Source organism: Scyliorhinus torazame, chromosome 11 (assembly GCF_047496885.1).
Source record: "Scyliorhinus torazame isolate Kashiwa2021f chromosome 11, sScyTor2.1, whole genome shotgun sequence".
Taxonomy (NCBI): Eukaryota; Metazoa; Chordata; class Chondrichthyes; order Carcharhiniformes; family Scyliorhinidae; genus Scyliorhinus; species Scyliorhinus torazame.
In genome coordinates, this window is record NC_092717.1 from 239,210,014 (window position 1) to 239,231,568 (window position 21,555).

The window sequence follows — 21,555 nt, forward strand, 5'->3', positions numbered from 1 at the left end:
ATTAGCTCCAAGCAATGGAGGCATTTTGTACCATTATATATTCCAGACAGTGGCATTGTGTTCTTCGCTATCTGAAGTGTCACCACACCCATGCCCCCAGCTCATTTGCAGTTTTATCAAATAAATTAAGTACTCAAGTCCAGAGGTGTGTGACAACCACTCTTGAGAAACCGAAGACTCACATTCCCAATGCCCTCTTCCAACGTAAAAGCATTGTAAGAGCTTGGATAGCTCCAGTGAGTCACGCTTTGCAGGAATTACTGTGCTCATTATCAAAATCAAAACTCATTCGGACTCCTTCAATAATGAGACTCAAAAGCTCAGCTAGATTAGAAAATGTCACCCACACAGGAGTATAACCACCCCCAAAGTAGATAACCATAATACAGCCAATAGAACTATTAAAAACATCCACATACCACTAAGCACGGTTTCAACCCGACAGTGCTCCACCCTACCTCCACCAAGCAAACCTTCGTATCCACTTGGTCATAGTCATACAACACAGTGCAGGAGGCCATTCAGCCCATCGCGTCTGCATCGACTCACTTAAACCCTCACTTCCGTCCTATCCCTGTAACACAATTACCCCTCCTAACCTTTTTGGTCACTAAGGGCAATTTTATCATGGCCAATCCACCTAATCTGCACGTCTTTGGACTGTGGGAGGAAACCGGAGCACCCGGAGGAAACCCACGCACACACGGGGAGAACGTGCAGACTCCGCAGACAGTGACCCAGCGGGAAATCGAACTTGGGACCCTGACGCTGTGAAGCCACAATGCTATCCACTTATGCTACCGTGCTGCTCACTTCTCCCGTAATGAACAATATTTTGATCCTCCCCACCTTTGGCGGCTACATTTGCCATTTCAACTCATGCACTGGCTGCCAAATACTTGATCTCCTTTCATTGGTGCAGTTGCATCTTTCAGACTATTAAATAGACTGAAATAATCTCAATGGATGATATATTTCTTCCCTCGATGACTGGTTGTTCAATGCTCAAATTCCCTCCTCCCCAAATCAATTCCATCACCTCAGTATGGCCTTCCCCTCCCAGTATCCTTTTCCTCTTTCACTCCTTCTTCCCACACCTCTCCTCCTCCATCTTGCACCTAATTTCCCTCTTCCCCGCTCCCTCATATTGACACGCCCTTTAATCCCACTCAACATGAAGCGACAATGCCACTGGACTCAGGTGCCCAGGGCCAATGCATGGAACTTTAAATCCCAATATGGTAGCTGGTGGACTTCAAATACATTTTTTAAAAAAAATCTGGAATATAAAGCTAGTCTCAGCAATGGTGACCATGAAACTGAGATCGATTGTGGTTGAAAACTCACCTGGGTCACTAATGTCCTTCAGGGTAGGAAATCTGCCGTCCTTACCCGGTCCGACCTACATGCGACCCCAGAACTACAGCAACGTGGTTAACTCAACTGCTCTCGAGGGTAATTAGGAGCGAGCAGCTATTGCTGGCCTTGCCAGCAACGCCCACAGACAAAATTTTTAAGACCTGGTCTCGACCACCTGTACGCAATGTCACGAGATGCTTTGAAGAAACTTACGATGCATGCATATTAATTTGCTAAATTTATTTGAACAAATCAACTTAGAAATTCATTGCATTTTAACAAACTTTAGAACATGTAAACATACTTGCTATGTTTCTGAAACAGGTATAAATACATTTGTTTAACTTTAGTAATCAAGGTAATTACGAAAGCACAACAAATACCACGTCATAACCAATTAAGGCAGGTTACTGGGAGCATAATGACACTTATTATTTAAACTTTGCAAAACCTTAGCAATCTGGTGTCACCAAACTAAGTAACAGTTGTGACACAGTAGATTAGTGGACCATTAGTATCAGCTCATTTAAACTTTTATGCTCCATTTTCTTCACTGCAGCATGAACATTTTACACCCATTCAAAAACAATAATCATGGCTTACGATGATCAGGTTAACTCAAGTAGGTGGTGTAAAATACCATGGTCCTCATCAATAAGAATGTACATTTGGTAAAGTTATTAAACAATGCACATGGCATAGCATGCACCAGTCATTCTTAACAATACTCAGATGCCAACACTGCAAAGTAGAAACTGGAATCTTTACCTGCAGGGCTGTCTATGGTCGAGGTTCTGACCAGACTATTTCAGTTTAATGATTTGCGTTTTTCTTTTAACAATTGTGCTTTAAACTCCTCAACGCTATTAACTTTTTATTTCAAGTATTCCCATTTGTTCTTATCCAATTCAATTTTTCTTCCCCTTCTGCCTTAGCCTTAACTGTGATAAGCTGTGTGAGCGCGCGAGCATTGAGACCCACGCACCAAGTGATTGCTATCCATCAGGTTTAAGCTGCTTGGCAAAGTCTAGTGGCCGACTACTGAATGGTATCAACTACTGAATGGTATCAACTCCCGCGCACTCTTTTTGGGAAGGGGGGGGGGGCACATTTTTGGCAGAACCAAAACTGCAGGTTAGACGAGGCCCACTTTAATCAGCAGAGGAATGGCATCTTGAGATTGACTTTTTTTAAAAAAAGAACAGTTGTCTAGTTTGCAGCGTCTTTCCAATGTTAATTGGCGCTAAACATCTTCCCACCATACGCAACTGTTAATTTCTCCCGGCCCACCCATCCTCACCAATCAGCAATTAATGATTCTTAGAAAAATGTAATTTCCCTTTAAGTTATCTAAACACCTTTCTCTCTATACACTACAGGTTAAGGCAGTAAAATGTCATTCCTGATATAAATTGTAATTCTGTCCACAAATATTAAAGCTATTTAAATGTTTTCTTCCCCCCCCCCCCACTTTATACTCTACCCTATACTGTTTGAACACCATGTGATCAATGTTTAAATTGTATATTTTTCTAAAGAGATGGGCTGACTGCAATTCAGAGTGTCTCCCTCCCCCAAAAACAACGACTTCTTCACTGCTCTGGAACCTCAGCTTGGGGTGTGGGCGGAGAGGGGTGGGGCAGTGCGTAAAATAGAAAAGCACCACGCTCCCTAGAAATTACTCTTCATTCAGCCCAGCTTCTGAATTTAAAAGTCAACTTTTAGTCGCGAATCTCTCGTGTGCAGCCGATGGTTGCAATGTTATGATTTGGTTCCGCACAGATTTTTTTCCCCCCAAACCCTTAACAAACAATTGAAGAAACGACGAAAAAAAAAAAAAAATCACACGTTTCCTAGTGTCAACAAATGTAGGCCCAGCGTCGATGTGGCTGTAGACAGCATCAGTGTGTTTCACTTGAAGTTTGTTACATGGTATCAAATCAAGTTTGCTCATGCGCATTGCAATAAGTTTTAATAAAAATTACAGTCAAATTTTCTTCTATAAAATTCTGTACATTTTCACAAATTATTGCATAAACAGATTTTTTTTTCTTCAAGATCATTTTGCATAACAGCTGACCACTGAATACAAAAAAAAAAGCTCATGTTTCCCTTCTGGCTTTCTTCTTCTTCTTGACCTGCTTCGGTGACTCCCAGCTCTCTTCAGATTTTGCTGGAACAGAGAAAGCACAAGGTTGAGACACGGGGCACAACCCAGTCGCGGTTATTATACACGTGCTTGATCGTCAGAAGAACGAGCGTGCATATTTTCCATAAGTGGAAGTCACTGGGGAAGCAGCAACTTGGTACATCAACTCCACTCTCCCACCCTACTCCCATATTCCTCAAGTCCCCAAAGTCACGCTAAGACAGTGAAATTGTTTTAATCTGCATTAACCGACAAAGGAAAAAAAAAAGTTTGATATTCTTATCTGGTCTGATCTTTGAACATCTCCTAGTTTCTCCTGAGCGCATTCAGGCCAGATTCATCATGTCCTTTCCGAGCAATACTGACAGCCTCATCATTTCTGACCGTCATTGCTTCTAAAGAGTACTCTGCCCAGGTCCACTATCCCATCAACCCTGCTCTACCTCCGTAATGGAATCTGCAGATCCCTGGGCACTAAGAGGCAATTTAGCCTGCCCAATCCACCTAACCTGCGCATCTATGGGCTGTGGGAATAAACCGGAGCACGCAGAGGAAACCCACGCAGAAAAGGGGAGAAAGTGCAAACTCCATAAGACAGTCCGGAATAGAACCCTGGCACTGTGAGGCAAAAATGGTAAGCACTGCGCTGCCGTAACTGGTCTTTTGAACTCTTTTGTCTTAGATTTTTGCTACATTCTGTATCTTGGCATTTAGACATTGTTAATCCTGGTGTTCGTTTAACACTGACATGTCCATTTAATTCAGTGTTAACTGTCATTAACCTTTTAGCATCACTCGGAGGTCTCAGTCCTTTCTGTGGCAAATTTAGATTTGGAAATTCTGTAAACACTTTCTGCATTTGCATTTTTTCGTTCCTAGAGTTAGTTCATCAATACCTTTCTGCCATCGGTTTTGTTTCTTAACTGGATCACAGACAAGCCTCAGAGGAACCATTCCTGAACAGTGGCATTCCGTCCCAGATTGTAGATAAACATTGTCCACTATAATCGCTTCCCAATATAAAATCTGCATTTTAACAGATAACTTAAAACAACGGCAGCAACAATAGACTCCTTTACCAGAGCACGATGTAATTTCACTATTATATAGGTACACACTTCCCATCAATGCCCCTTACCAATATATCTTTATTCAGTGAACTATATGAGAAGGCCAAATCTTTTGCTAACAGTAAGCTAAACCCGTGTGCCATAGAATGACTCTCTTTAGATTCTTCCTTGGACAAAACTCAAGTTACTTTCCCTTATAATCCTTCACATTTCTATCCACTCCCACTATAATAACATGAGAAGCAACGGGTCTCTCACAAGCTTCACTTTCTAACACAGCCCTTTCCAGAAATTCCTGCTCTTTGCACTACCGCCACTGATTTAAGTTTCAACCTCCAACAATTTGCCTTCACATGTCCAATTTTACGACAGTGAGAACATGGGTCTTTTTAACTCACCCTCATCTTCTTGACTGCCTTGAATTTGTTCATTTGTTTTTACTATCCCCTTCGTCATAGCTGTGTATTTTTGTGAAGTTTATTATTTATTCCAGCCTCTTTCACCACATCATCTAAGCTTTTCTTTTCCCACTTTTTCACTACTCTTTGAAACTCTTGTCTCTTTCTTGCTAACATCCCTTTCTGGAGTTCAATTTCAAGCTTTCGCATTTCCATTTATTTTTCTATTTCAAGTTGCTACATCTGTTACTGAATTCTAGCCAACTCCATTGAATTGCTATCAGGATTAACATTTCCTTCTCCCACTTCGTAGAATTTAGAGTGCAGAAGGAGGCCATTCGGCCCATCGGGTTTGCACGGCCCTTACAAAGAGCACCCTACTGAAGCACATGTATCTACCCTATCCCATTAACCCCTACTTAACATTTTTGGGACACTAAGGGCAATTTAGCATGGCCAATCCACCTAACCCGCACATCTTTGGACTGTGGGAGGAAACGGAGCACCCGGAGGAAACCCACGCAGACACAGGGAGAACGTGCAGACTCCGCACAGTCAGTGACCCAGCCGGGAATTGAACCTGGGACCCTGGCGCTGTGAAGCAACTGTGTTAACCACTGTGCTGCCCAATTCCAAGAGTGGTGCTAAAAAAAAAAAAAAAAAAAAATCGACTTTTGCTTTTATAGTCCCTGCTTTTAACTCTAATTTCAACTTTGCTGCTAATGCGACGAACCTAACCTTTGTTAGCGGTCGCAAAACCTTTGGGGATAAATCTTCCCTCTCCGGAAAGGTTCTAATAATTGACATCGCCACAACGCCATAACTGCTTCTCAGTAAATACAACCATTGTGAAACATTGTTAGGTTAAACCTTGGACAATATCCCAGGGTACCTCGTGTTAGTCTGTAGATTTGAGCTTCAACTTTGTTACAGCCCTGTTAGGGGCCATTAACATCTATGAGTGCTTTGTTTTAACTAATGAAACTACGACATTAGATTTCACTTTAAAAAAAATAAAACACAAACTCTCTTGTATAAATTTTGTTTTAACAAATCAAACACTATTTATGGTTGATAATTACATATTTATGTACTTATTTAAATATTACTTCCCACAAGAATTTTCTTATTAGGCATATCAATCTTAAAAGTTATTTATTTCACCACTCAAAAAATACCACAGTCCTGAGACTAGTTGGATCGGAGGGCAAATTCTCCAGAGGTAAGACTTTAATTTATCCTCTCAACTGTAGATGCCTCGGTCCCTTATTCTGGTTACTTTTTTCAATTCTTTCCAGCTAATTCAACTGATTACTTTCTTTGCCACAAGAGCCTAATGGGCCCACTGTAGATTTTTTCCATTAGTTTCAAACTAGGCCACCTTCCAGCATTTGCTCCCTCACAAAATTCAAACTGAGATTAAGCCTCATCCGCATTCCCCAATCCGTGAAAAATTAAGGTTTTTTCACTCTGCTTACTGCTGATCCAACTGTCATTCGCATGAGAAAATGGCAACGCCTCTACCAGAGTCCACTTGCCAACCAATCAGCACTCCCTTCTCATCTAGGATTAATTGCTGCTCCCATTACATTTGGTATTCGTGTGTATTGACCTGATGAGCGCAAGTTGAAAAGATTTGACAATATGTGTCTTTTTCAGCAACCAAACAACTACTGCTTCTTTCTTCGGCAGCACAGGCGCTCATCAAGTTACAATCTCAACTTCAAACTTGCTGCACTGCAAAAAAAATCTCATCTTTTCCAATAGTCAACATTCAGATAAAGGTAAAGTCGCCACAGAAGAATAACCTGACTACATGCACAAGAGGGAGAGAGGAGTTCCCTTGCTGATGACTGAATTCAGTAAATATGAAATAATTCAGATCCATTTGAGTTGTTTATGAATTCAGGAATGGACAATATGGACTGGAATTAGAACACAAGGACATTGCCCCATCTGAAAACACACATACACGTTGAAAACACACGGTTGCACAGTGGTTAGCACTGCTGCCTCACAGCTCCAGGGGCCCGGGTTCAATTCGGCCTCAGGTGACTGTCTGTGTCTGAGTTTGCACTTTCTCCCCGTGTCTGCATGGGTTTCCTCCCACAGTCCAAAGAAGTGCAGGTTAGGTGGATTGGCCATGTTAAAATTGCCCCTTAGGTGTCCAAAAGGTTAGGTGGGTTTACAGAGATGGGGTGGAGTCGTGGGCTTAAGTATGTGCTCTTTCCAAGGGCCGGCGAAGACTCTATGGGCCGAATGGCCCCCTTCTGCACTGTAAATTCTATGAATTCTATGAAGAGCCAGGAGACCGCAATCTGTCCCTTTTTTTCATAGATTATCATAGAATTTACAGTGCAGAGGAGGCCATTCGGCCCATCGAGTCTGCACCGGCTCTTGGAAAGAGCACATACTTAAGCCCACGACTCCACCCCATCTCTGTAAACCCACCTAACCTTTTGGACACCTAAGGGGCAATTTTAACATGGCCAATCCACCTAACCTGCACTTCTTTGGACTGTGGGAGGAAACCCATGCAGACACGGGGAGAAAGTGCAAACTCAGACACAGACAGTCACCTGAGGCCGAATTGAACCCGGGCCCCTGGAGCTGTGAGGCAGCAGTGCTAACCACTGTGCAACCGTGTGTTTTCAACGTGTATGTGTGTTTTCAGATGGGGCAATGTCCTTGTGTTCTAATTCCAGTCCATATTGTCCATTCCTGAATTCATAAACAACTCAAATGGATCTGAATTATTTCATATTTACTGAATTCAGTCATCAGCAAGGGAACTCCTCTCTCCCTCTTGGACACCCTCCCAAGGTCAACACCTCCACCCTATCCCCATAACTCAGTAACCCCACCCAACACTAAGGGCAATTTTGGACACTAAGGGCAATTTATCATGGCCAATCCACCTAACCTGCACATCTTTGGACTGTGGGAGGAAACCGGAGCACCCGGAAGAAACCCGCGCACACACGGGGAGGATGTGCAGACTCCGCACAGACAGTGACCCAAGCCGGAATCGAACCTGGGACCCTGGAGCTGTGAAGCAATTGTGCTATCCACAAGGCTACCGTGCTGCCCCTTTGAGTCTGCTCCACCATTCAATAAAATCATGGGCTGATCTGATGACAGGTTTCATCCCCATCTTTTTGCTGCCCCTTAGCCCTCAGCTTCCTGCCTATAAAAAATGTCTAACTTGAATATATTCAATGACCCGCAGCTACCCAATGGAAGGCAATTCCAAACTGAACTCTGTGTAGATGTAGCTTTGCATTTATAGCAGAAAATTCCGAATTTGAAGATGAATTTGCACGTCGACATTAATGGTGAATGCAATTGTTTCTCTTTCCTTCCCCCATTCTTTTCAGAGAGTAGAGAATAAATGAAGGGTACATTTGTTCGGCCGCCATCAGACCTCTGGTACTTACCGAAGAGAGCATGTATCTGTAATTACCCAACAATAAATGCCAGGCCTTCATTAATCATCTTAGCCGGTACGGGAATTGAACCCGCATTGTCGGCCTCACTCTTACATAGGACATAGAACATAGAACATTACAGCGCAGTACAGGCCCTTCGGCCCGCGATGTTGCGCCGACCTGTGAAACCACTCTAAAGCCTTATCGTCCATATGTCTATCCAATGACCATTTGAATGCCCTTAGTGTTGGCGAGGCCACTACTGTTGCAGGCAGGGCATTCCACTCCCTTACTACTCTCCGAGTAAAGAACCTACCTCTGACATTTGTCTTATATCTATCTCCCCTCAATTTAAAGCTACGTCCCCTCGTGTTAGACATCACCATCCGAGGACAAAGGCTCTCACTGTCCACCCTATCCAATCCTCTGATCATCTTGAATGCCTCAATTAAGTCACCTCTTAACCTTCTTCTCTCTAACGAAACAGCCTCAAGTCCCTCAGCCTTTCCTCATAAGATCTTCCCTCCATACCAGGCAACATTCTGGTGAATCGCCTCTGCACCCTTTCCAATGCTTCCACATCCTTCCTTATAATGCGGTGACCAGAATTGCACGCAATACTCTAAATGCGGCCGCACCAGAGTTTTGTACAGCTGCAACATGACCTCTTGGCTCCGAAACTCAATCCCTCTACCAATAAAAGCTAACACACCGTACGCCTTCTTAACAACCTTCTCAACCTGGGTGACAACTTTCAGGGATCTATTTACATGGGCACCGAGATCTCTCTGCTCACCCACACTGCCAAGAATCTTACCATTAGCCCAGTACTGTTATTCCTTCCAAAATGAATCACCTCACACTTTTCTGCATTAAACTCCATTTGCCACCTCTCAGCCCAGCGCTGCAGCTTATCGATGTCCCTCTGTAACTTGTAACATCCTTCCGCACTGTCACCATGAACCAGCTCTCCAATCAACTGAACTAAACCTTTGCCTTTGATGCCAAAGGCTGTCCCACCCACCTATGGCATTCAGTGTCTATGTTTGGACGGAAGCTGCAATAAGCTTACTATATAGTTGGTGGTCTGTCGGTGTAATAGATGGACTATCGGAAATACTCAGCAGGTTTGAATCATATTTACCATATATATTTAAATCTCTATTTCTTCATGCTAAAAGAACTTTGAAGTTGTAGCTTTATATACCTTGTGATGTGTTTGATCTTCATGAGATCAAACACACACACTCAGGTAGATTTAAAATACTGACCTTGTGTGGGAGGCAGGTTATTCAGTTTAGTGGCAGAGACAGATGATTCTGTCTCCGATAGTGTGTCTGGCACTTGGGAAGTGATATCCTGGGAAGAATTTTCCACAATTTCGGCTGGCTCTTCAGTAATTTCTACCGGCGGTGCCTCTTCAACCTGTGCGGAAACAAACAAAATCATTTTAAAAAAGAGGCGCGAGATTTAAATCTCCCTTCCCAACCCAAACAATTCTGGGATCGAAAGCTGGAAACGTCGAAGGTTTCATCCCGCCCAAAATGTTCACCCATCTTTCTCCTTCAACAACCTGCAATCAGCGTGGCAAATGTAGAGAAATGTGCCCTGGGTCTTCAAAGGCTTAAAGGTAGAGTTTGAGAAGGGGAGGGATTGGTAAAGGAGGAGGTGCTGCAATGTAAAGCTTGGTCAAATTGATAGATTTAAGTAGGACGGGTTCAAGAAGGGAATGACAGAACTCAGGGTCAAAGACCTGCTGAAGGCACAGATGAAGGAATGCAAGATGTAGAAGAGGCAAAAGTTTGAATAACTTGCAGGGCGTAAAGCTGAAGCAAGTTAGAGATAAGGATCAGCGAAGTGTTGGGAGATGCTCACATTTAGAAGAATTTACATTTGAGGGTGGTGGGGTGATATTGGTGAATGCACCATGTGACATCTCATACTCACCACACAGGAGAACAGAGTAGAGTCAGCTAGTGACAAAGATGCCTGCAACTCCCAGACGCGACAGAGGAGATGGTTCTCCACGTCATGGTTGTGCAGTGACCTCTCGTGTTGCTGAGCACATGGAGGATGACAGCCTCTTCTCAACTTCTAGCTCACCCTCATTCCACAGTCTAGCACGATGGGCAGATGGTGTGACTATGGACCTCTTGCTTCCCACCCCTTCCCTCACAAAATCTTCCCCTTCCCGAATTCCTGGCTTTCAGACACCCAAGAAATGCTGCCTGCCTGGACCCAGCAGCCCGAGGGGGAAGGGCGAGAACAGCACAGCACTGCAGAGGAGGCCCTCACTTATCGTGGTGCCCAGCAAAGAGTTAGGGATCAGCACGCGCATGTGGCACAAATGGCCATAGAAAAGGCAGCAGTAGAGGACGGTTAGTTTGCTTGCTCCCCAGAGAAGTACAGCTGTCACAGTTGGGGACCTGGATGGCGTGGTATGCAGGGTAACACTGAACAGGCATGCACACCGAGATGCTGGGTGGAGTGGTTGATCCGGCAGCCTCTTTTGATCGTCAAGGAATCTCGTTCAAATTCCAGATATCTAACAGATGGCTTTGGGGAGTCAGTCAGAAGGTGAGTTACTTGCTGCAGGTCCTGCGCTGTCCAATTTTGGTTTCCGTTAGCCTTTCTGGTTATTTTCAGTACCATTTCAAGACATTTTAATGAGCTATTTACCTGGACTCCTCTTTTTATTATTTACCCTCATTTTAGGTCCAAAGCAGATGACCAAACATTTGCTTAAACTGAAATCCATTTGCCACATTTTGTCCCATTTACTTAAATCTACAAACATCTCTTTGTAATTTTATGCCTCCAATTTGTGTCTTCAGCAAATATGGATATGGGGCTTCCAATCCCATCATCAAAGTCTCACAGGTTTGAGGGGCTGAATGGCCTAGTCCTGTTCCAATGGTAACTTCGGAGTCTGCCACTTATTAAACATCGACACACTTACCTCAGCTGGTTCACTAGTGCATATTGTTTCGACAGGTGGAGCAGTCTCCCTTTCAGGCTGGTCTGGTACAACAAGCTGCTCCTGCCCTCCACTAATGGCATCTTTCTCTTGCTCCTCGGTCTCCTTTTACAGAAATCAGAAAAAATTTAAACTATAATACTCTTAAAACCCAAGGAGAGGATTCCTTCATTGTCAAAGGCAATGGAAGCTAGCGATGTTTTCTAAACTCTGCACACATTTAAGGATTGCCCCTTTAGAATCAGTCTCACCTCACTCACATTATATTCCTTCCCGATGCTGTTCGGGAGGGAGCTCCAGGATGCATTGCAAATTGCAGATCGTACACCCTGAAGCCAGTGCGTGGGTAGAGGTGGAGACAGGGAATGTCTGAAGGTGCTGGGTGGGGTGCCAATCAAGCAGGATGGTGTGTCCTGGATGGTGTTGAGCTTCTCGAGTTAGAACCATAGAAGCCCTACAGTGCAGAAGGGGGCCATTCGGCCCATCTGATCTGCACCGACCCTCTGAAAGAGCACCCTACTTAGGCCCACTTCCCGCCCTATCTGCATAACCCCATCTAACCTACACATCTTTGGACTGTGGGAGGAAACCGGAAGACCCAGAGGAAACCCATGCAGACACGGGGAGAACAAACTCCACACAGTCACCCGAGGCCGGAATTGAACCCGGGCCCCTGGCGCTGTGCGGAAGCAGTGCTAACCACTGTGCCACCATGCCGCCCACGTTGGAGCTGCATTCATCCAGGCAAGTGGAAAGTATTCCATCATTTGTGTCTTGATGGACAGGCTTTGGGAAGTCAGGAAGCGAGTCACTCGCTGTAGTGTTAGCTTAGAGATGTGCTCAACTTCGGGAGTGGGGTCTGGCTACACATGACACTTGAGGGTTAAAAAAATACTAACACACAGTTAAACTAATATGCATCACCCATGACATTGCTTATTCAAATCAAATTATCGCATCACTTATTTTAAGCCCAGAATTTCCAAATTACTAAATCATTTATATTGTTTAATTCAATTGTTCCAGCGGCAAAAAGACCCTGGAAGTGTCGGCAGGTGTGTACTTTACATGGGCAGCTTGGGAGATCATTCTGGTTACTGAACAAAATATCTGTATCAAATCCACAACACCCTGGCAACTATAAAGGCCGAGCACAGTGCCTGCTCCAGGAGCAACCGCAGGCTGTGTGTGATGCCATGGATGGGATCACATCTTGGTATCAGTGGGGCTGCACTATTGCCAACAAGCTGCGATTGTATGCAAACCCACAGCATTCCATGGTGTCATGTTCAGAAAACTAATAAAGCCATGAAACAAAACACATCATGGTGATATTCAAATATAAATTAAACTTCACTGCAATTTGGAGAGATTCTTAATAAGCAAGGGGGTGACGATCGGGCAGGGGGGTGATGCAGATTAGGTTATTATCCAATCAGCCATGATCTTATTAAATGGCAGAGGCTAGAGGGGCTGAATGGCCTACTCCTGCTCTGTATTTTGGATGTTCTACCCCGTCGAGCCCTGTAAGAATTTTGTATGTTTCAATGAGATCACCTAAACTCTAGAGAATACAGATCCAGTCTCCTCAACCTCTCCTCATAGGACAATCCCATCATCCCAAGAATCTGTCTGGCGAACCTCAATGGCACGTACATCCTTCCTTGGGTAAGGAGGTCACAACTGCCGTCTCACAAAGGTTCTCGGCAATTCTAGGGCAGTTTGAATTGTAATTTCCCTGCAGATTTGTTCTTCTACTGTTTTCTCACTAGTTTCCAGTTTATACACCCTTTCTGTTTGTCGTTGAAGCTTCTGGGACATCCTCTTTCTCCAGTTCTGCAATGGCCCCTTAACTCTCCTACTTTCCTCTCTTTTCTGAACACCTTGTATGTAACACCCAGTCCTACCCTTGCTTGAGCCCAGGTCGCTGTTATCACAACATCATATTTCCACAATGTAATCTGCGCCTCTAACTCCCCATTCTTATTTACTGTACTTTGTGCCTTCACACACATGCACAATAACCCCGATTTAGAGGTCATGGAAGGCTGTGACTAGCGGCGTTCCACAGGGATCCGTTTTGGGACCTTTGTTCTTCGTCATGTATATAAATGATTTGGAAGAAAATGTAGCTGCTCTGATTAGTAAGTTTGCAGACGACACAAAAATTGGTGGGGTTGCGGATAGTGAAGAGGATTGTTAGAGGATACAGCAGGATATAAACTGATTGGAGTCTTGGGCGGAGAAATGACAGATGGAGTTTAATCCGGACAAGTGTGAGGTAATGCACTTTGGAAGGTCCAATGCATGTAGGAATTACACAATAAATGGTACAACTCTTGCGAGTACTGACAAGACAGAGAGATCTGGGTGTGCATGTTGACCGATCACTGAAAGTGGCAACGTATGTGGATAAGGTGGTCAAGAAGGCATACGGCATGCTGGCCTTCATCGGTCGGGGCATTGAGTATAAAAATTGGCAAGTCACGTTGCAGCTTCACAGGACCTTAGTTAGGCCTCATTTGGAATAGTGTGTACAATTCTGGTCGCCACACTTCCAGAAGGATGTGGATGCTTTGGAGAAGGTACAGAAGCGGTTTACTGGGATGTTGCCTGGTATGGAGGGCATTAGCTATGAGGAGCGGCTAGATAAACCTGGTCTGTTTTCACTGGAACGACGGAGGTTGAGAGGCGACCTGATAGAGGTCTAGTGGCATGGACAGAGTGGATAGTCAGATGCTCTTTCCTAGGCTGGGAGAGTCAAGTACTGTGGGAACATCGGTTTAAAGTGCATGGGGAAAAAGTTAGAACAGATGTGCGGGGCAAGTTTTTATACACAGAGGGTGGTAAAGATATGGAACGCACTACCCAGGGGGGTGGTGCGAGCAGGTACGATAGCGGCATTTAAGGGGCATCCAGACAAATATATGAATAGGGTGGGAATGGAAGGATACGGACTCCGTAAGTGTGTACGGCTTTAGTTTAGGCAGGTACCATGGTCGGCGCAGGCTTGGAGGGCCGAAGGGCCTGTTCCTGTGCTGTCTTGTTTTTATTACTTTCTCCCATACTCCTATTTTACCTATTAATTTACTATTCTCCATACTAGTGCTTTCTGTCCCTCCCGGTATTTTGTGCATCCTGGTATTCCTCTATGATATTTCCTCTTGGCTCCAACATCCCTGCTGGGTTAGTTTAAAGGCCTCCCTATAGCACTAGCAAAACGCCCCGCAAAGAACTCAATGCCAGCTCTGTTCAGGTGCAAGCCATCCGGCCTATACAGGTGCCATCTCCCCCAGAGCCAGTCCCAAGAATCTAAAGCTCTCCCTCCTGCACCATCTTTCCAGCCGCGCATTCATCTACCTTATCCGCCTATTTCTGTACTCACTTTCACGTGGCACTGGGAATAATCCAGAGATTACTACATTTGAGGTCTTGCTCGCTAATCTTCACCTAGCTCCCTAAATTTTGATTGCAGGACCCCATCCCTCTTCCTACCCAAGTAATTGGTATTGATGTGAACCACGACCGTTGGCAGTTCACCCTCCCCCCGAAGAATGTCCTGCAGCCACTGTATGACATCCTTGACCCTGGCGCTAGGGAAGCAACATACCATCCTGGAGTCACGTCTACAGGCACTCCTCTCCGGGACCAGCAACCTCACCAGCTTCCAAAATGGAGAACCAATTTCTGAGCGGGATCCCAGAGGACTCCTGCGCTATCTACCTAGTTAGGGTAGGGGGACAAGCATCTCAAGTGTTATATGATGGGGCTAGTGCATCCACAACTCATCATGAAACCACTTCCATTTTCCTGCTCAAGGTCAGACAGCGTTTATGGAGAGGGTGAGAAATAGAGCTGATGTTTCAGGCCAATGTTTTGGGCCGCCTCCATGAAACACACGTCGGGTTGTGTGGAAAATCCCCCCCCCCCCCACCGTCTGCATGACTGGCTGGTACACAATCTCAGTTAACAGCTTTGTACACAATCAAAACTTTTGCCTCTTCTCTGTTGCTTTGCCATTTGTAAAACCTGCACCAATTTCGGGCCCGAACATAACTGGTTGAACACTCTTGTGACTTCTGTCCCAAAAAGACAGGTCATCGCTCGAGCCATTTCACAGAATCATATAGGACAGGAGGAGGCCACCTGCACCTTTGAGCATGTAATGGCTCTTTGAGTTATCCAGTTAATTGCACTACTGCCGTTCTTTCCCCGTAGCCCTGCAATCTTTTCCCCATCAAAAATATTGATCCGATTCCCTTTTGAAAGAGAGCTGGATCTGCTTCCAGCAGTGCTTACTTGTACAGGAGCAGTGGCATCTTCGACCTTTTTCTTCTTCTTTTTCTTCTTCTTTGATTTGTTGTTTGTCGAACCTTGCAAAGCAGAGTCCACTTTCTCTTTCTCTTCATCCGACAGCTATAAATGGGAAACACCAGCTTTTATTTTTGAAACATTTCGCAACTTTTCCACCACTACAACGGAGTCCTCTGCAAACCTTACTAACGCTCACAAGGGAGGACCATTATATTTGTAGGTTAGGACTGAAGATCCATAAAATAGGAGTGTGAAGAGTTGCATTACATAATAATAATCTTTATTAGTGTCACAAGTAGGCTTACATTAACAATGCAATGAAGTTACGGTGAAAAGCCCCTAGTAGCCACATTCCGGCGCATGTTCGGGTACACAGAGAGAATTCAGAATGGCCAATTCACCTGACAAGCATGTCTTTCGGGACTTGTAGGAGCACCCGGAGGACACCCTCGCAGACAAGGGGAGAAGGTGCAGACTCCGCACAGGCAGTGACCCAAGCCGGGAATCAAACCTGGGACCCTAGCGCTGTGAACAGTGCTAAACATTGTGCTACTGTGTCACCCTACTGTGCTAGTGTCCTGGAATCAAAGCTTTCCTCGCACTACAACTTAATAAAAACAATTCTAATTTTGCATGCATTACTTCAAATTCACCCGTTTAAAGTTATCAACTCATATTGTCTGGGGGCAGCACGGTAGCACAGTGGTTAGCACTTTTGCTTCACCGCCCCAGGGTCACAGGTTCAATTCCCATCTTGGGTCACTGTCTGTGCATGCCTGCGTGGGTTTCCTCCGGATGTTCCGCTTTCCTCCCTCAAGCCCCGAAAGACGTGCTATTAGGTGAATTGGACATTCTGAATTCTCACTCAGTGAACCCAAACAGGCGCCGGAATGTGGCGACTAGGGGATTTTCACAGCAACCTCATTGCAGTGTTTTATTCTTTTTTAAATTTAGAACACCCAATTCATTTTTTTCCAACTAAGGGGCAATTTTAGCGTGGCCAATCCACCTGCACATCTTTTGGGTTGTGGGGGCGAAACCCACGCAAACACGGGGAGAATGTGCAAACTCCACATGGACAGTGACCCAGAGCAGGAATCGAACCTGGGGCCTCGGCGCCGTGAGGCAGCAGTGTTAACCCACTGCTCATTGCAGTGTTAATGTAAGCCTACTTGTGACACTAATAAAGGAAAAAAAGAATCCTGCACCCAGGAGGTAATTCAGCCCATCATTCCTGTGCTAGCCTTTTGATGGACCACTGCCTCTGATCTTTTCCCACAGCCTTCCAATTTAAAAAAAAAACTTAGTACAGTAAGATTAATTTCAATTTAGAAAGTTACTATTCAAACTGCTTTCACCATTCTTTCAAGAAGTTCATTCCAGATCAAAGAAACATGGTGATTAAAAAAAAAATTCTCATCATCATGAGCTTTGTTTTGGCCCAATTTTCTTTTTGTGAAGTTAATGCCGATTTACAGGTGGAAGCTAATATTGTTATCCAGCCTTCTGTAGAACTCTGCTATTTACAGATTTCCAGAATCAGGAGGGAGCTTCTTCCCTCAGCCCATATCACCCAACATCCCAGTGGAAAACACTGCTAACTGATTTCTTTTTAGCCTCGGGTGCCATCTGGGAAGTGGCCTCATAACAAGAGCATCGGGCAGCCACTCGAGAGTCAAAAGTTACTGAAGGTCTCCAAACTCAGGTGGCGCCCAAGTGGCAGCTGGAACCATTAAGGACACCAATCTCAAATCCTCCTGCAGTGCCAGTCACCGGCAGACTTGGCTGCTTATGACAGCTGAGCAACTCTCCACTGAATACAAGAACCCAAAATAGCAAATCTCTATGGCAAAGAGAGATCAAAATACTGTAAATAAATATCAAAACACCTCTGTGATAGGACTGATGGCAATGTTCTTGGTGGTTTTGAAGAGATGTGTCGAATACTGAAAAAACTATCAACCCTCTTCCCCACCTGGTTCTTTAATCCAAATTTTAATCATTTGTTTGTAGTTAATAGCTGCTCATATTCAAGAGGAAGGATAAATAATGCTAAAAATAATTTAAACATGGATTAATTATTTATTTTTTCAACCGTTTAGGGTGTTCAAGGTAGGTGCCAAATTTTCAATCCAAGATTGATAACGTGTTCCTAACAATTTGTTCAGTAAATATGCTTACAATGCAGACTGAACAAGAATACTCAAAAGTGTCAGCAAGCAAGTATTGTATTGATTATGATCTCTCAGTTTATTTCCTTCCGCTTGTTTGCTCAAGTGCTTCAACAATCCACCTGAAAATTAAACCAACTGGAGACAGAATGCCACTGCTGTTCACTGCTAGGGTGCCGAAAGATGCTGCCCGTGGTTTCTTGGGAGAAGCGTCCCGTTGCCCCTCCCCATTTCCCCCAAAACGTTCAAGAACTCCAATACTCGACGCAGCTGGGAATTCCGAAGTTAACACTTGGCACAGCTGCAAATATGTCAGCCTTGCTACTTTGGCTCAACTCTGTACAGAGAGCTCCTAGTGTTGAAAGGGGGAATGGTGTTATCTGGTTAAAATTCAGGCAGCTGCTATCCCAATGTGAGTGGAATCTTTCAGCTCATATTGATTCTGGAGGGCAGACAAAGAAGTGGACATCATCAGATCTACCTAATTCAATCTGCCCCTTTTTGCTCTCACGTTCTTCCCTTAAAGTTCTTTATTTTCGCCTTGCAACTTGAAATTTTCCTGTTTGTTATTTTGTTCCTTTACAACATTTCCCATCTGCTTCAGGGGTTATTTTTAAACTCTTATTTTCCTCGAAGCAGAATGCTGCAATTTGGCCATACCAGAGGGGGCAGGGAACAGCCATCAGTTTTGATTTCACTAGAGATGACAGAGGAGATTTAGGGTGATGCTATCCTATCTGGCTGCATCACAGCCTGGTATGGCAACTGCGCAGCCCAAGACCGTAAGAAACTACAGAGTTATGAACACAGCCCAGTCCATTATGCAAGCCCGCCTCCCATCCATTGACTTGGTCTTCATTTCCCGCTGCCTTGGGAAAGCGGGCAGCATAATCAAAGGCCCCTCCCACCCAGGTTATTCTTTCTTTCATCGGGCAGGAGATACAACATTTTTGAGAACATGCACCTTGGAGGAAGGTATAGGGGAGATGTCAGAGGTAGGTTCTTTACACAGAGAGTGGTGGGTGTGTGGAATGCAGAGGTGGTGGAGTCAGAGCCATTAGGAACATTTAAGCGACTCTTAAACAGGCACATGGACAGCAGTAAATTGAAGGGATGTAAGTTAGGTTGATCTTAGATTAGGATAAATGGTCAGCACAACATCGTGGGCTGAAGGGCCTGTACTGTGCGGTTCTATGTTCTATGCACCAATAGATTCAAAAACAGTTTCTTCCCTGCTGTACCAGACTCCTGAATGGGCCTCTTATGGACTGAACTGATCTCTCTACGCATCTTCTCTACATCTTGAGCAGCACGGTAGCACAGTGGTTAGCAACGCTTCACAGCGCCAGGGTCCCAGGTTCGATTCCTGGCTTGAGCCACTGTCTGTGAGGAGTCTGCATGTTCTCCCAGTGTGTGCGTGGGTTTCCTCCGGGTGCTCCGGTTTCCTCCCACAGTCCAAAGATGTGCAGGTTAGGTGGATTGGCCATGCTAAATTGCCCTTAGTGTCCAAAACTAAGTGGAGGTGCGGGGCTTAAGTGGGGTGCTCTTTCCAAGGGCCGGTGCAGACTCAATGGGCCGAATGGCCTCCTTCTGACTGTAAATTCTATGTTTTACAGTTGTTGCACTATATTCACATGCATCAACTGATGTCTATGTATTTACATTCATGTATGGAGTGATCTGCCTGGACTGTATGCACAGAACAATACTTTTCACTGTGCCTTGGTACATGTGACAATAAATAAATCAAATAAATGTTGCCCGAAATGATGAAATTGTAGTGATAAGGAAACACTGAATAAGCTGCGGTTGTTTTCTTTGGAACAGATGACGTCGAACTTTAACTGAAAAGTACACGAATTATGAGGGGCCTAGTGAGGACCATGGACTGAAAGGATCTTTTCCTCTCAGCAGAGAAGTCTGCAACCAAGAGGCATAGATTTAAAGTACTTGGGAGCAAGAGAAAGCTTTAAGAGTGTGGGAGAAACCATTATTCCTTTTAAAATATACTTGGGCTGCACAACTAACAAAAAGGTTAAGTGGGGTTACTGGGTTACGGGCATAGGGTAGCGGTGTGGGCTTGGGTGGGGTGCTCTTTCCAAGGGGCGGTGCAGACCCGATGGGCCGAATAGCCTCCTTCTGCACTGTAAATTCTATGATTCTATGAGATGGGCAAAGTGATGTGAGATTAGGCCGAATAGTTCATTTTTGGCTAGTGATCACGTTGTGCCGTAAACTTCCCAAGCTTCAATGGTTTTACTTCCTGCTGCCATACCAACACTAAAGTCTCAAATTTGAAAATAAAACATTTGGCCAAAATCCTTTCATTAAATTTACTCACGGAATTCAAAACTATATTAATTTGTAAATTAGATGATTGGTTCTTGAACAAAAATATCCATTATAACTTGGGTTTGAAGACTCCACGCAACCAAAGCGTAATTCCAATTAGCAGGTTATAAAAATAGAAGCTAAGTACATGCAAGAAAGAGTCTTCAGACACTAAGTGCATGCAACTGCTTTGTTGCAAAGTGGAAATCGATGTGGGTTCCACAGCGATTGATTTCAGAACATGTCTGCATGGATCGCTATTGCAAAAGTGTGAAAGGACGCAGTTCCTACTGTAGTTCACCAATGTTTGAACTAGAGTCAGAGGAACACGTGCGCAAATGAGCATTTGTCAACTGGTGCTCCCGCTGCGGTCCCAAGTGTACAACCTCACGCAGTGTGAAGGGAAGGTCACAGAGGGAGAACACAGCAACAACGGCTTGGGCTACTGACCTTATGGGTTTCTGCAACAACATCTTCAGGCTGCGCAGTTGAAGCAGGCTCCTCCACCAGCCAATTCCCCCACTCTTCTGTCGGAGCATTCCAGTCAGAGCTTGGGTCAGCCGTCGAAATTCCATCTATAAAATGGCGGGCAAAGTATAAAATAAAATCAATCCAAGCAAGCGCGAAAGTAATTCACTTTTGACTTCACTTGGATTTCCGTTGTTCCCACCTCTGACATAGCCATACATGATGGAGGATATAAATAGACTGAAGATTTAAGGACAGTAATTGTAAACCATGGGACGAACTAAGGCTCTTCAAACCAGTGATCACACACATTTCAATTGAGGTAAAACGTACTATATAGCAATTATGTTGCTGAATGTTTTAACTTGGATTTTAAATTTAGCAAGGCAGGCACACAGTTCTGGGGCTAACCACAGACTAAAAATCTAACAAATGAATGAGAGAGCATTGCTATTTTTGTTGACTCCCATTTGCCTTCATTGCTTCCAGCTTAAAAAAAAACAATTAGGGGGCCAAATTCAGGAAGATGGGTCGTAGCAGATAACAAGGTTAGCAAAGAAAACAACCCAAAAGATGAAGATAGCCAAAAAAGGAACAGATACAAATCAAATCAGATTAGAGCAGGCCAACCGCAGAAAAACGAAAAATTCAAGATTTTTTGATAAAGGCCAATTTGATCCATTCGTTTTTACACCAAGGAATCAGGAAATAAAATATAAATAACAAAAAGGCAGAGATGAAAACAGTGGAACAGAAAAACAAGATAGTCGAGGAATACAAGTTTAAGACGTTTTTAAAACTGCAGTGGCTTTCAGCTCCTGTCAAACTGAGAGTTAATATTGGCAGAGAAACACAGAACATATCCCGAAAATAAACCCTCAAGGGAATTC

General features: G+C 44.3%; 1 protein-coding gene across 3 annotated transcripts in view; it reads right to left on the bottom strand.

Annotated features, from left to right (window-relative positions):
• Positions 1 to 1,584: 1,584 nt before the first annotated feature.
• The window catches only part of LOC140385869 (protein LYRIC-like), a 96,147-nt gene continuing 76,176 nt past the window's right edge, over positions 1,585 to 21,555 (bottom strand). For all 3 annotated transcript variants that reach the window (XM_072468473.1, XM_072468474.1, XM_072468472.1), the window contains 5 exons: positions 20,648 to 20,772; positions 15,681 to 15,797; positions 11,364 to 11,486; positions 9,676 to 9,829; positions 1,585 to 3,532 (listed from right to left, as the gene is read on the bottom strand). In XM_072468473.1, coding sequence (XP_072324574.1) covers positions 3,462 to 3,532; positions 9,676 to 9,829; positions 11,364 to 11,486; positions 15,681 to 15,797; positions 20,648 to 20,772 — 590 coding nt within the window. In that variant the 3' untranslated portion in view covers positions 1,585 to 3,461. The remainder of the gene's footprint in view (positions 3,533 to 9,675; positions 9,830 to 11,363; positions 11,487 to 15,680; positions 15,798 to 20,647; positions 20,773 to 21,555) is intronic.